Genomic DNA, 16,549 nt, shown 5'->3' with positions numbered 1-16,549 from the left:
ACAGTATAACATAAAATATATTCTTATAACATAAGATAATGTATTGTAGCCTAAGCTCTGTCTTGGCTAGTTTTTATAAACCTACCAAAGAATTATTATGTTCGATCGTTAGTTTCTACCAACAATCCGAATTTTCGGAATTATAAAATAAGAACCGACAAATACTTGTAGTTTTAGAACTTGCGAAGGCTATAATTCATATATCAAAACTAGCCAAGACAGACCTTAGGCTACAATACATTATCTTATGTTATAAGAAGATATTTTATGTTATACTGTTACTTATAAATAAATTCAGGACTGACCATTGAACTTGGCACCCATTTAAATCTCACTTCTTTTGTCGTTGAAGTCAACAACCAAAGCATTTATCATTGTATTGAACTTGGCTGTCATTTTACATTTATGTTTTTGATTGGATTAATTATTCGACAACCTCTGTGGTCCAGCGGTTGAGCTCCTCTTTCTAATTTTTCATTTTGAACCTGAACTTCTGGGCCACCCTGTATATTATAATAATAATATAATAATAATAACACATACTACAGATGTAATTCTATGGGTGATGTAAGTGTCATTGAACCCATTTTATTTAAAAAATATATAACTGCATGCAGAAGTGACGATTGACAGAGAATGAATAAATTGGATATGTTAAATAAAATATCAATACCTACCTAGTTCAATTTTTTTTATAATTAAGTACTAAAATATTTCCAAATTATTTATTTATATACATTACAACATAGGGCAAAATTGTATACTATTTGTTGCTTTACCGACTATGTCATCATAACAATGTCAAGAACCTTTTCTTAAACAGTGTGATTTGTAGTGTCCCATTCCGCCAGGGACAGCAGCAGCGGCGGGACAATACTCAATCACCGAAAGTAATCGATATGTTTTGTTTTTCAATAATAAAGTGATGGGTACATCTGTTAATGAAATTTTGCGTATACCTATAATTTCGAAAGTTATAATATCTAATAACTCGTACGAGTTATTTCGCGTGCCTTCACAATCATTCCGACGACAGGCTGTACCTTTTTCAGTTATTCCGTTCAGTGCAGATTCATTCAGAAAAGCAATACCTTTCATTTTTATGATGTTTAAATCAAGTGGTAAAATAGCAATTTTGCGCTCAATAGTTTTGTTACTGCAACTTACTCTGAAATTTTGCACTAGGAAAAGTGTCAATAAGAATTTTTTCGTAAATAAATGTAACATTACATTGACAGTCCATTAAGTTGTCATTAATTGGAAAACTCGTTTCTAGAACAAGTGACCTATTGCCGTAAACGTCAAACATATTAACGCTTTTGACCATAGATTGAATTAATTTCGAAAAATTGTCTTTATTATTTTCAACAGAATTCCTGACAAACACTGATTCGGAATATGCTACGGCAAAACATTATGCAACTGAGTCAAAAGCGCAAGTGTTTACTATTTGAATATTTTGGCTCAAACCACCATTTTGTAAGACAGATATCTTAGTTCTTTTTGTTGAATTACCATCTTTTGACTCCAGTTTTCGCTTTTTTGTTAAACCTCTCCAATTTTCAGTAATTTCGGTGGATTTTAAGAGGTTGTCTGAAAAAACTGACTCTTCGAGAAAATCATCTGTATTCTTTTTTATATTCCTTTTAGGCCGTCGTTTTACCCGGTCGCTATATAAAAAATCTACTTTTTGATTATTTATGGCCATTTTTATTACTCCTTGTAAATAATCATGATGTTTCACTAAGAAATTATCAACTCTCAGATATCTTTCATTGTTTAGTACCAGGGTTTTCAAGGTCTTAAAATTACTTTCTACATTGCTGCTACTTGGAGAGTAGTTTGTGTTATGAAATATAGGGCACATAACATTTGAAAATAATGGTAATCTGGACAAAATTCGTACTACAACATTACACATTTCAGGCAAATATAGTGAATTAATTCGATGACCATTGACGTCAATCAGTGTTAACAAAAGATTTTGTCTGTCAATGAATTTGGTAAGCCAAGCTATTGGTACGTAACCTGTTGCAGAACTAGTGTTGTTAGTTTCAATAAATATGTGTCTGTGATGGATGCCACCAATGGTAAGATTAGTGATATTAGGGATCACAATAGGCTCCTCTGGAAAATTCTTATATCCGTTTAGTAAGTCATATAAACGACTTTTTGACACATTACAGATGGTTTCTGTTATGTTTTAAGTGCATATATCATTTTTATACAGTGATACTACTACCATGTCAACTGTACTAAGAGTGGACGGATAAAAAAGTGGTCATAACAGGAAATGGGCCTCTTACCACCTGGTCACAGCAAAATGTTGTCAAATCCGGAAATAGTCAAATCTAGAAAATGACAAATAAGGAAATGGTCGTTAACTACCTAAAGGGTGCAATCAACTTTATGGTTTCGTAATCTTGACATTGTTTGAAACAGTTGTCTATATACGATTTGGTGGAGTTGAAACCTGTGAATGCTTTTACTGTGGCGCTAATAAGTGCCGCAGAATCGTCTATAATGGCTTCATTTGGCGAAGCCATTGAGTCTTTCCATCGCGATAGCCACTGAGATATAGTGTCAGCTGTTTGCGACTCAGATAACATCTGCGACAGTGGTACACTAGCACCATTCTGCGTATAAGCAACTGCAACATATAATAATATGTGTTTAGAATTACTTGGTCCTAAATAAATATCATCACTTTTGTCACTTCTATCAATATTTTTGCATATTGAGCCGGTTGCATCTATACTGACGCAAATATGTGTTAGCAAACTCTACAATAAAACGTAAATATTAGTAACATACCCAGTTTTAATCAGTAAATGTTAAGTAAGTAGCTCAAATATCACTCTTATTACGGAAACCAAATATTATTACTACAAATTATAATAAGAAATATTAATACAAAAGAATACAACAAAAAGTCTTTCAGTTTTCGCTTCTCTCGACAATAATCGTCTTCACTTGTTTTTCTTTCCTCGAAGTCGCAGACGGAACACCCGCCAAAACGTTTTTCTCTTAAAAAGTGACGTGACGTTCCTTTTTTGAAATTGCCAACACGGCCATTCTGCAAAGCGCATGCCCTCAGGCGCTGCTCAAATAACTGTAACATAAAATCATTCAAAGATTAATTAATTATCATTCCGTTCGGCCAATCGTGACATAATTTTCCGATCATATTTAAGATTCTATCTGATCTACGTCCCTGTAGTTTTAAGCGTCTTTACATTTTCTTCACTCCTTTCTGTTCCTTTTGGCATAGGTAACATTCTGAATGATTGGTTTAGGCAATTTACCTTTAGACTTAGGTAAACCCGTACCAATTATTTTTTGTTTGGTAACCATGAGTGGAGTGTTGGTGTTTGTGTGAGTGTGAGTGTGATATATACAATTCTCTACTCATGCAATACCAAATCAGTCTTGTTCCTTTAGACTTAGGCAACAAACTGATTGATTGGTTTTGGAAATTTACCTTTAGGCTTAGGTAAACCCGTACCAATTTTTGTTTGGTAACCATGAGTGGAGTGTTGGTGTTTGTGTGAGTGTGAGTGTGATATTTACAATTCTCTACTCATGCAATACCAAATCAGTCTTGTTCCTTTAGTCTTAGGCAACATACTGATTGATTGGTTTAGGCAATTTACCTTTAGGCTTAGGTAACCCTGTACCATTCTCCAGTTTGGTAAACATGACTGGAATGTTGGTGTACGTGTGAATGTTAACTCATGCACTACCAAATCAGTCTTGTTCCTTTAGACTTAGGCAACATCCCGATTGATTGGTTTAGGCAATTTACCTTTAGACTTAGGTAACCCTGTACCAATCTCCAGTTTGGTAAACATGAGTGTGTGTGTGTGTGTGTGTGTGTGTGTGAGTGTTAACTCATGCACTACCAAATCAGTTTTGTTCCTTTAGACTTAGGCAACATCCCGATTGATTGGTTTAGGCAATTTACCTTTAGACTTAGGTAACCCTGTACCAATCTCCAGTTTGGTAAACATGAGTGTGTGTGTGTGTGTGTGTGTGTGAGTGTTAACTCATGCACTACCAAATCAGTCTTGTTCCTTTAGACTTAGGCAACATCCCGATTGATTGGTTTAGGCAATTTACCTTTAGACTTAGGTAACCCTGTACCAATCTCCAGTTTGGTAAACATGAGTGTGTGTGTGTGTGTGTGTGTGTGTGTGAGTGTTAACTCATGCACTACCAGATCAGTTTTGTTCCTTTAGACTTAGGCAACATACTGATTGATTGGTTTAGGCAATTTACCTTTAGGCTTAGGTAAACCTGTACCAATCTCGAGTTTGGTAAACATGAGTGTGGATTGCAAACATGTGTATGTGTGTGTGTGTGTGTGTGTGTGTGTGTGTGTGTGTGTGTGTGTGTGCGCGCGCGTGTTTGTGTGTGTGTGTGTGCGCGCGTGTGTTTGTGTGTGTGAGATAGCGAGAGAGAGAGAGAGAGGTGCGTGTGCGTGCGTTAAGGTACATATAAATATATAGATGAATAATAAAATAAATAAATATTATTAGTAAACAATCACCTATAATTATTATTGCCAACATGAGCTTACAATTGACTCCAGTTGTCTAACCAAAACCAGGGCGTCATGTTTTCCACGACAACTGTTCCTGTGTAGCGTTTGTCTGGACGTTCACAAGTATGTGTCATGGCCCAGGACTTGTATACCCTTATAAGGGCCCTTATATGTAGGCAACAAGTTTTACTCCGGCCGTCATTTGATTGATTTATAATTATTACAAGTACCAAATCACCAATTATGTAAAGTAACCGTACTCGTAGACGTACTCACTGGTTCACGTTTCTATTTTCGGCTGCTCTTCAACTTCCTCTTCTTAATGAGTTCATACCTAGCAGGTGAACGCGCTTTCGTTTCGATCGTGATCTGCAATCGATGGTAAACACATCACCATACCTGGTGCTTCCCGCTACCGGCGATTTTCTTCGCGGCAAAGGTAGCGGCGTCCTTGACCTGCTCAGCCCCCTACTTAGAGCGTGAACGGGAAGGCCTCCGCTTCGATCTGGACTTTCGCTCGTCCATTACGGCAATGGATCCGAAACACTTCTGATGTTAGCTAACTCTACAATAAAACGTAAATATTAGTAACATACCCAGTTTTAATCAGTAAATGTTAAGTAAGTAGCTCAAATATCACTCTTATTACGGAAACCAAATATTATTACTACAAATTATAATAAGAAATATTAATACAAAAGAATACAACAAAAAGTCTTTCAGTTTTCGCTTCTCTCGACAATAATCGTCTTCACTTGTTTTTCTTTCCTCGAAGTCGCAGACGGAACACCCGCCAAAACGTTTTTCTCTTAAAAAGTGACGTGACGTTCCTTTTTTGAAATTGCCAACATATGCGTTTGACTTTTTAAACATTTTTTATAATATTCAATTTGTTGTGGCGACCAGTAATATAAATAAAACTAGATGTCGCGTGGTTCGCTCGCAGCAAGCTGCTCGCGTGTCCTGTATTAGTTTGAAGCTTTGTACGGCGGCCATATTGTTTTTATAGAATTTGACCAAGACTTAAATAGGTCTCGTGAAATCAAAAAAGTTCTAGGTGCTATAGTTTTGCGAGGCCGTGGGGTGTCTCCCTGATGCGGAGCAGTTTTCCAAGATGACGTTCCGATCACACCCCTATACATATTTTTTGACCTTGAGGAATTTTCTAGGAAAAAAAATTTGTATGGCGGCCATCTTGTTTTCCCGCCATTTTGTTTTTTTTCACCGGCGATAAAATTTGACCAAGATTTAAATAGGTTTCGTGGAAATAAAAAAGTTCCAGGTGCTATAGTTTCGCCAGGCCGTAGGGTGTCTCCCTGATGCGGAGCAGCTATCGAAAATCCAGACGTATTTCATACTCGACAAAACTTTCCGATCACATTCCTATACATAATTTTTATCCCCGAGGCATTTTCAGGAAAAACGAAAAATTTGTATGGCAGCCATCTTGATTTTCCGCCATTTTGATTTTTTTTCACCGGCGATAAAATTTGACCAAGGTTTAAATATGTCTCGTGAAAACCAAAAAGTTCTAGGTGCTATAGTTTTGCCAGGCCGTAGGTTGTCTCCCTGATGCGGAGCAGTTTTCGAAGATTGAGAACATTTTCCTTACTCGACAAGACACTCCGATTACATTCCCATACACAGTTTTAACCCTAAAAGCATTTTTTGAAAAAACAAAATTTTGTATGGCGGCCATCTTGTTTTTCCGCCATTTTGATTTTTTTTCACCGACGATAAAATTTGACCAAGATTTAAGAAGGTTTTGTAAAAAAAGAATCGTTCCAGGTGTAATAGTTGCGCCACACTGTATGGTGTCTCCCTGATGCGGAGCAGTTTTCCAAGATCTGGAAGTTTTCCCATACTCACCGGAAGATTTGGATCACATCCGCCATACATCATTTTGACCCCCCGATGCTCCTTCTGGGAGAACAACCCTGTCAGTGAGTCAGTGAGTGAGTGAGTCAGTCAGTCAGTGGGTTTGTAGCTATATATAGTATAATGGTCGAGCCGAAATTTGGTGAATGAAAGTAGAAAAAGGTGGCATTGTTGTCATTTTGCTCAAACTTAATAAAGGGTTATTATGAAGCACGTTTTCTTTCTTGCTTTCATCCTTAATGTGGTGCAATTGTTCTAGCTTTGGACGATGTGGAGGCTCGGCAGCTGATAGAATTGAGGTGACATGTGAGATCCTACTGTTCGAATTTTGAACGGGTAAAAGTTCTTTAGCTAATTCATTTCTTACTACAATAGCAGATTTATTTTGAAGTCTTTCTGCAATTTCTCTTCGTTGATATGTTGTCATTCGCAATTTTGCTTTTGAATTGTGTTCTATATTATTATTTTTAAATTTAATAGTGCAGTGGACATCAAGAAAAACATCTGTGTTGGACTTAGGAGTAATATACACTTTTAAATCAGCTTAACACCGATTACAATATCCTATGCATAACACGTCACCGTCTTTGTAACAGAAATGCGATTTCATGCACCACGTGAAGGGTAATTTTGTCTGCTTCCATATTTCTAATGAAAGAATGTAGGTCCATTTGCGCTTAGGTAATTTAAGTTTCTTGGTGAATAATTAAGTTTGGTTTGTTCGACTGATTTCTTTGTGTGTAAAAAAATTGTGGTTCGATATCTTTCCATTTATGGCAGTCAAAAAGTCGTATTGCTTTAACGACGTATCACAATCAGAATCCTCTGTATCCGAAGAACTACTACATTCTGATTCATTATACGATTGTCTGTTCTCATTTGTATCTAAAGGTACATGTTCCGTCAAGAAAAAAAAAAGTATAATTTCGTCTTATTGAGGCATACAATGCTTTTGGAGACATTTTTCTGATCAAGTCTTTTGATATCATAGCATAAACATTATCCTTTGGAGTTGGTAAATGGTCTGTAAGAGAATTAAATTTACATTTACACCAATAAATTAAAGCAAATATAATCTGAACCATAATTGTAATTGGATAGAAACAACAATTAAAAACTGAGGAACAACTGTAAATTGATAAAAAAACCCAAAGTATACGTATATAAGTAGGTAACACATAGTATCTGGGAATCGAACTCGATCAGCGTGCGGGGCATGCATACTCCTTCCATCAAGAAAGTACGTGAGCATTTTTATTACCTACCTGCATCTTCAAAATGGTGGTGGTATTTTTGCAAGACAAATTTTTGTTCATCAATCACATATCACTTTAATTAGTATGGCAAAATTAATTACACATTCCATAAATTTAATAAATGCACATTTATACTATCTATATTATTATCAATCAAGGAAAGCCAAATATTCTTTACGCAAATGTGATTAACACAATATCTGTTAATTTATTTTTTTATTAATTTAGTGTAATTAATGATAGTTGACAGAACATCGTTTTGACAGATTATGAATTTGGCACCTATTTGAATAATGTTATATTTTCAACAACAACTCTTAACCACAGATTACCGCAACCGAACATAATTCCACGTCACCGCCTTTATAAAAAGGCGGGAAAACGTTCCCGTTCGAAAAAGAAGAAATCAAAATAAAAACAAATGAAATAATATGCCAGTTCCAAATCTATACTTATAATTCTGTAGAGAAGTCAATTCTGTACATTAAATATATTTTCAAAATAACTATCAGGGGGTGATTAGTGATCGATACTGATGCCAAAAATGCAATCAGTAAAATTTTTGTCTGTCTGTCTGTCTGTATGTTCCTTATAGAAACAAAAACTACTGGACGGATTTTAATGAAACTTGGTACAATTTTTATTCTTCATACTCCTGGGCAGGTTATAGTATACTTTTCATCACGCTACAATCAATAGGAGCAGAGTAGTGAAGGGAAATTTTGGGAAAACGGGAGAAGTTACTCCATTTTTTAAGCTTCCGTCGCGTGAGCAGCCTTAATGGTTAAAGTTACATAGAAAACATGTATGACGGAAATATCTAAATATATAAAAGGAGAAACTGACTGACTGAATGACTGACATATCAACGCACAGCCTAAACGGCTAAACGTAGGCACTTGAAATTAGGAAGGGACGTAGCTAAGGTACCGTAGAGGTGCACTAAGAAAGGAATTCCCGAAATTCCCACGGGAACAGGAATTAGCGGGAAAACCCTTTTGTATCAAAATTCTAAACCGCTTAAGTTCGACGCTTGAAATTTTGCATGCAGGTACCATAGTTAACTTAAAGCTTAGTTGCAACTGGATATTGCAAAATTCCCACGGGAACGGGAGTTAGCGGGAAAAAATATTTGTATGATAAAATCTAAACCGCGTAAGATAGATGTTTTCAATCTAGCATGCATGCTACGAATAAAAGCATGCATGCATACCTTAGTAAATATAAATTTTAGTTATGTCTGTATTTTGAAAAATGGGAATTGGCGGGTAAAAAAATTGTGTGAAAAAATCTAAACTGCATAAGTTAGCTTGAAATTTGACATGCATATAATGGCCCCGATTCCTGCAGACACCGCCTAATTTTATTTTAGGTTATATCCGTCATTTTCGTATCCGTCGAAAAGGAAAGGGACGGATGATTCACAGCTCTTAATTTTAGGAAGAATGAGTAAATTAATGTGTCGGGTTATTGACTGACGTAAAATTTTTAGACGGTTGGTTTAGATTTGTGCTTAAAATTGACGTGTGTTCCATAAATTTTATGCTTGTCGATTACCCGTCCCTTTTCTTTTCGGCGGATAAGAAAAGGACAGATATAACTTAAAATAAAATTAGATGGTATTTACAGGAATTAGCACCATTATGTACCTTAGTGAATGCAAAGTTAAAAATTTCCCTGGGAACGGGAAGCGAGTTAGAGGCTTGAATAGCTCGCGGTAGTGGCTGTCGTAGCTAGCGAATACCTAAGTATTTCAAACATCTTAATTCCTAAATAAGACATAAACAAAGATTAATTTATTTATTAGTAGATGACTGTTTTATTGATTTAATTTGTTCTATAAATGGGTCTTCTTGTCACGATTTATGTTCCTGCGCCATATTATATTCTATTATTAAATTGGAAAAAGATCAGTGCGAATAGTTGTTGTCTTTGTGGAGAAACTTTTTTACAACCCTCCAATGACCTTATTTGCTGAGTACAGGTACTATCGTCAGCTACAAGTAGATAATCGGGATCGTTACGGTTCTACGTATGGATATGATTTCAGTCAGACATATAACCATAAGCTCTCCACCAATCGGTATGGATGGTACTTGCCCATGCTTGTGAATCAATGGTATTATTATACATCCGACAAACGCATATTGTCTAGTCAAACTTCGCGCTTGAAATTTTCGCTCCCGACTTTCATCATTCCGATAATCTTATATACACTGTTGGGCACAGGTCTAATTTGTATGTAACAAAATATATAAATGAGTAAAAGTAATATTCGTCCACTATTAATTCGTCGGTGCCAACCTTCTAGTGCGTTAGTGGAGCGATGACGTTGACCAGCGCAACTGAACAACGATGGAGACAACTCTGGGAACCATTGCTTCTCAAAATAACGTCGAAAACGATCCTTGTCTTGGCGGGGGCACGGGAGTGCCGTCAGATAATTTTCCGGGGTCCTCCAATTTTCCCTTTATTTTCGGCTTCATGGTCATCTGATCCCACATAAAAATCGTCCCGCGGGCTGAATGACCCCTTTCGATTTTTTGCGTGGGTGAGTGGACTTGACTCAACCCGCGGGCTCAGACGACTACTACATTCAACCAAAGGGTCTACTCGGCCCGCGGGCTCAGACGACTACTACATTCAACCAAAGGGTCTACTCGGCCCACAGATTTATAATAGTTAAAATTGTAAAAATATGAACAATGCCCACTGGGCACTGTTCACTAAACGCAAACTGCCTAAAGGTCAATTACAATGTATGTACGAGGTTATTAAACATTTATTAAAATTAAAAAAATATACATATCTCTTCTTGTAAATTAAATTAGTTTCACTGTGTACACCTACAACGTGTATCAAATAAGTAAAGAAAATAGGAAAGGCTCAAATACCTACATCCTTAACTGTTCAACGCACAACTCTAGATTTATTTTTCGGTTTTCCAAGTTCATTATTATTTCGGTTATTGTATCATTGACTGATACAATAACCGAAATAATAGTTCGGGATTTCGGGATTTCTTTTAGACCACTCATTTGTTCTTATATTGTCAACATCCTTTCTCATCATCTTTTGAAGTACTGCTTTTGGGTTTTGGTTTCAGCAGTTTATTTATTTTAGCATGCCATCCTTCGACGGCATTGTTCGTGCGGTTTAGTTGCTTATAGCAAGTCCATCGGCCAAAATATATAGATTTTGGGTTCATCCACGTCTTGAAAAAATAGTTGTTAAAAACTTTTGTATTTTTTGTTTTCGGTCCTACCTCAAGAGCATACAACCACGCATCTAATAATTCTTCAAACGGTAAATGGGCCAAAGCCGACAACCGCTTGATATGAACTTTGCCCAATTTAGTCTTTTTCAAACCGAATTATTTTGCCTTCCTCCACAAACTTTGCGTGTAGTGGTAAAAACATCCATCTATTTGTGTTCCCGGGCAAGAATTAATTAATGCCGATATCAAAGCTTTCTCAAAGTCCACTTTAATGTGAGCCGGTTTCCAATTAGGAGCTTCATTTTTGATTAGTCGAAATATTGTCTCATAAGTATCTTTTCGCTTGTCAGGTAACAACGCGTACAATAGTGGCACCACTTTGACCTGTTCTCGGTCGCTTCCCAAATCTACATGCAATGTGACTAATTGGTAAAAATTTCGTTGACAAGATTTAAAAGTGCCGTCTATTTAAAAATCTTTATTTTCCGATAGTTTTTTTTTAATTCATGACACGAAAATATCAATATTCGGGTGTTATTTTCAGTGTAGTCGGCAAATAATAAATGCGAAAACTTTTTTGGTATTACAACATCGACGGCTTTTTTAAATGTAATATTTTTTAAACCTAGTGCTCCATAACGTTTCCTGTATAACTTTTTTTTTACGTTTTCAAATTTAAAAATTTTCGACTTTGTCTAAGCCTGCATCTTGAATATTGTTATTTATATGAGAAATAGGTGTCTCTAAGTCATTGACGACTTGTTGCTCTAAGCTGTCCATGTGCTTTTTGATTTCATTCCCAGCAAAGTCTGGGTTGTGGTTATGGGAAGACTCATTAAATAAGACTCTCATCTTCACTCATTTTCACGACTGCATAGCATTTAGCCTGTACACATCTCCACAAAATAGAATTGTCTTTATTTTTCCTTTTAATACGGTAACGGAACCCTGACCGCATCATTACCCGACCGCCGCGTTGCGAGGATACAAATTCTATGGTATCCGAACTGGACGATGCTGCACCCGGTTTGTAGGGGTATGGTTGCATTTTGTTTAAATATCCGTGTAATCCCAAAGAAACTTGAAAGCGAAGAAACCTTCAATGACAAATCAAAGACAGTGACATTACAAGACCGATACGTAGATTAGTGCGAGTCAATAACTAGGAGTTATGCAACCTATTTCTAGATTTATCGGCTATAGGTCGGTCATGTCTAACACAAACGCTAAAACCGCAAACTAACGGCTAATTATGAATTCATAATAATGTATTATTAAAATGACTACCAGTACTGTATCTAAATTTGCAGCATCGAAAGACCTGTACTAACTTTACAGCACTCGAAAAACCGCGTAATTCTCGTACTTTTTGGGTATTCTCAACTTAAGCCCGCGGGCTAAGTAAACCCTTTAGCGGTAGAGAGTGGTCGACTGAACCCGCGGGCTAAGTAAACCCTTTAGCGGTAGAGAGTGGTCAACTGAACCCGCGGGCTAAGTAAACCCTTTAGCGGTAGAGAGTGGTCAACTGAACCCGCGGGCTAAGTAAACCCTTTAGTGGTAGAGAGTGGTCGACTGAACCCGCGGGCTAAGTAAACCCTTTAGCGGTAGAGAGTGGTCAATTGAACCCGCGGGCTCAGTTGTCCAGACAGGTGGAACGACTCACCCACGCAAAAAATCGAAAGGGGTCATTCAGCCTGCGGGACGATTTTTATGTGGGATCAGATGACCATGAAGGGTTATTTTCTTCATTGGCGATCTAGTACAACAGTACTATCCAACTTACTCGACAGTAACTGTATCAGTCGCAAATAGTATTTTTCTTCCGAAAATAATCGCCATGTAGGTTTTGCCCTTTCGTAGGAGAAAAAGGGTGCAAAATAGTAAGTAGTAAAATAAAATACATGTGACAATGTTATAAGTTCTTGAACTACGTGGCTTCACACTTGATAACCGCTATGTCAGGTACTTCTTCAGCATATAAACGTTCTCTTTGTTTTCTTTGTAGTCATCAATGATCGTTAGAACACGATGTACTTTGCAAAGTTCGTTTGCCGCGGTGCTCGCAGTTCGCGAATATTTTAGTAAGATGCCATATTAGGACTTCTTTAAATAAAGATGTTTTGACAAACGGTTCCCTCGTCTCTTTATCTGGAACGCTAGGTTTCGAATTTGAACTCGTCGAAGATTGATCCATCATTAAATACAACTGTAAAAGCATTGTCTAGTTAAAAAATCCAAAGCCGTCGAAAATTTCCAGAAAGAATCCAGAAGTAAGTACGTAGTTTAAGAAACGAGTCAAAAATAAAAGAAGTGGATAATAGTATTTGAGTGCAATGTCCTTCTATGCGTCTTCCTGTTATAAATTCCTAATAAGTCATTTATTTTTGTGATTGTTATACAAAACCAACAACATAAACGGCTTAATATATGGCTTAAGTATACTATCGCTGTAAGTTACCCAAATAAAATAAAATAAAAAATAATATATAAATATATAAAAGGAGAAACTGACTGACTGACATATCAACGCACAGCCTAAACGGCTAAACGTAGGCACTTGAAATTTGGAAGGGACGTAGCTTAGGTACCGTAGAGGTGCACTAAGAAAGGAATTCCCACGGGAACGGGAATTAGCGGGAAAATCCTTTGTATGAAAAATCTAAACCGCTTAAATTAGACGCTTGAAATTTGGCATGCAGGTACCTTAGTTAAATTAAAGCTTAGTTGCAACAGGATATTTCAAAATTCCCACGGAAACGGGAGTTAGCGGGAAGAAACATTTGTATGAAAAAATCGAAACCGCGTAAGAGAAATGTTTCCAATCTAGCATGCATGCATACCTTAGTAAATATAAAGTTTAGTTATGGCTGTATTTTGAAAAATAGGAGTTAGCGGAAAAAAAATGTATGTAGAAATCTAAACTGCATAAGTTAGATGCATGAAATTTGATATGCACTCCCACACACACAAAGATCTCTCTTTTACAACACGCCACGCGGACGAAGTCGCGGGCAAAAGCTAGTATTATATACACTGTTGGGCACAGGCTCAATTTGTTCGTGCTTTGGGGGTCACATTAAGCCGTTGATCTCGGCTAGTAGCCGTAAAAACATCTCCATAATCCGCAGTGGAGCAACGTGGTGGAGTGTGCTCCATACCCCCTCCAGTTGATTGAGTGGAGGCCTGTGCCCAGTAGTGAAACTTATATAGGCAGTTTATATTATGTATGTTAATCGTCATTGGAACACAGTTTATTTTGCAAAGTTTGCTTGCCGCGCTGAGTCCTTGTTTCGCGAATGCGACAGGCTGCTCCCAATTCGCGAATATTATATATTAGAATCTATTCTTAACTGAACGAATGATTATACCTCTCCCTATTTTGTAAATATATCATGTGCTTTGGATGAAAAAAGTGCAACTAGATTAATAATTTCACCAGCAATACAGAACCTATCTTAGATACATTTTTATATTTACAGAAATCATGGTTATATTTTTCAAAATTCAGAAACGTGACGAGAAGCCTGCTCCGTCCGATTTGATTTCCAGGTATGGTATTTATCGTTGTTCTAAGGATTATTTTTTGAGTTAAATGTAATTTTATAACCATTAAATGTGCGATAGGATTCTATAGACCAAATTTAAAAAAAATGTAATGTGGATGTGATTGAAATTTTTTTTCAATAACATCTAATCATTTTCTACATATTCTACTTTACAATAGTTTAGTTTTTGAGATAAAACAAAAAAAAACTAACAACTATTTGCGGTTCTTCATGACTGCTAAACAAGGCTTATATACATTTCAAAATCTATTTAGAATAGGCATATCATACGAAAAATTTAAATATAAAATCGTCCTAAAGCGAATTGTTGATTGGTCAGTGTTAACAGTGTATGGGTACTGGAGCTCTGGTGTTCTTTCGTTATAATATGTTCTACCCATTATTTTGTCGTCATTCCGCTTTTAGTGACGCTTTGAATTAATTTCTTACAGATATCTTCCTCTAAGAATTTCTAGATGTGTGTTTTTATCAGCACAGAACTCTGTTTTTGTCGTCCCGTACTCATTAGCTGTTAGGCAAATTGTTCTTCGTTAGAGCTAATTGCGCACTGACAGCATCTTTCACTTTCAATATTCTTTTTATCAAGTTGAGTCATTAAGTTATAAGCAATTTTATAGGTAGAGTCACATCTGCTGCTGGTGTTAAATTTAATTTGAACGTGTTTCTAGTGCAAATATTTAACGATTTTCTTTATGCGACGGCTTATCTTTTGGTAGAGTTCAAGTCTCTGTATTTTCTGTAAGTACAGTTGTGTGATAAAAGTAATGATAATGTCTTCCCTGTTGCGCGGCTAAATCACCTGCCCTATGTTAAGGTTGTATCATATCCCCCATAGTACCCTATGGGGGATATGATGGTTACGTGTGCTGTTTTATAGATGGCGCTATTTCTGTTGCATGCAATAACCGAAAATTCATCAAAATTACTAATAAGTAGGTACCGTGTTTGAAAATTGTTTTTGAATTCGAAATACGGCGGAAGGGTTTTTCACTTTATTCTCGTACTTTCATAGGTTCTCCAGGCGCACCACAATCCCATGTGACCTTAGAATGACGCCATTCCTCAGTTCTGTGGCGTAGTGACTTAGCAAAAGCAAAACAGTCAATTTTGTAAGGAGTATTTCTACGACTAGCTTTAAAATTGACGATTAACTGGATTGAATGGATTTGAATTTACCTACTCGTCTGTTAAAAAATAGTATTTTCTTCTGAACCTATGCCGATTAAGTCGTTGTTGATATATCAACTTTCAAATTGTTAAAGCGTTTTAGTTAGTGCCATAAATCAAGAATTAAACTCATTTTATCCAGATTTTTGTTTATCGCAATGCCCACTTTTTGTTGTTTCATTTTACGTAAGTCGTCCAAGTTTAACTGGATACTAGATGAACGTATATCTTTTTGAGGGTACGTATTTGAATATCTAAAATTGAAATACTTTACGTAAAAATACCTACATTCAGAATCCCTAAAAGCATTATACCTAATGGTTTTTCTAATTAAATTCAAAATACCGCAAGTTTAAAATGTCAAATGGATTATGCTACCTAAGTTCATAATGCTAAAACTTGAAATATCTACGTTTAAAATCCCTTGAATTGATGTACCTCAAAGTTTATTGACCTAAATTCAAAATACTGTTAGTATGTGAAGATCAAAAGGTATAAGCAAAAAGAAACACGACCTATTACAGTATTAAATTTTAATCAACATAATGGTTATCAAAAATAAAAGTGTAATTTTCTACTTAGTAATACAAAGGTACAGAAATAATACAGTACACTAAAGTACGATAATAACCAACAAAAATTACAACTCCGATGATAATTATACGATAATAAGTCCACCCTCTTTTTTGCTCGCGGCGCCCGAACTACTATTTAAGAAAAACGCTCACGAGTGATGCATCATTTAGGTATTTTGACCACTGGGTATTTTAAACGTTGGTGTTATAACTGTAGATATTTTATTACATTAGACATTTAGTCCATTAGTTTTTTTAAACTTAGGTATTTTATAAGTCGGCGTTATAAGCTAAGGTATTATAAACCATTAGGTATAATGATTTTAGGGATTCTGAACGTAGGTATT

The 16,549-nt window shown here is 36.1% G+C and overlaps 2 protein-coding genes across 2 annotated transcripts in view; both read left to right on the top strand.

Annotated features, from left to right (window-relative positions):
* LOC126379820 (SCY1-like protein 2) overlaps positions 1–16,549 on the top strand; it is a 271,967-nt gene that overhangs the window by 21,344 nt on the left and 234,074 nt on the right. The gene's annotated exons all lie outside the window — the stretch shown is intronic.
* The window catches only part of LOC126379816 (calaxin-like), a 28,373-nt gene that overhangs the window by 4,962 nt on the left and 6,862 nt on the right, over positions 1–16,549 (top strand). The window contains exon 2 of the mRNA XM_050028737.1: positions 14,374–14,443. Coding sequence (XP_049884694.1) covers positions 14,374–14,443 — 70 coding nt within the window. The remainder of the gene's footprint in view (positions 1–14,373; positions 14,444–16,549) is intronic.

The sequence above is a fragment of the Pectinophora gossypiella genome, chromosome Z (genome assembly GCF_024362695.1).
Source record: "Pectinophora gossypiella chromosome Z, ilPecGoss1.1, whole genome shotgun sequence".
Taxonomy (NCBI): domain Eukaryota; kingdom Metazoa; phylum Arthropoda; class Insecta; order Lepidoptera; family Gelechiidae; genus Pectinophora; species Pectinophora gossypiella.
This window is presented reverse-complemented; position numbering and strand designations above follow the sequence as displayed.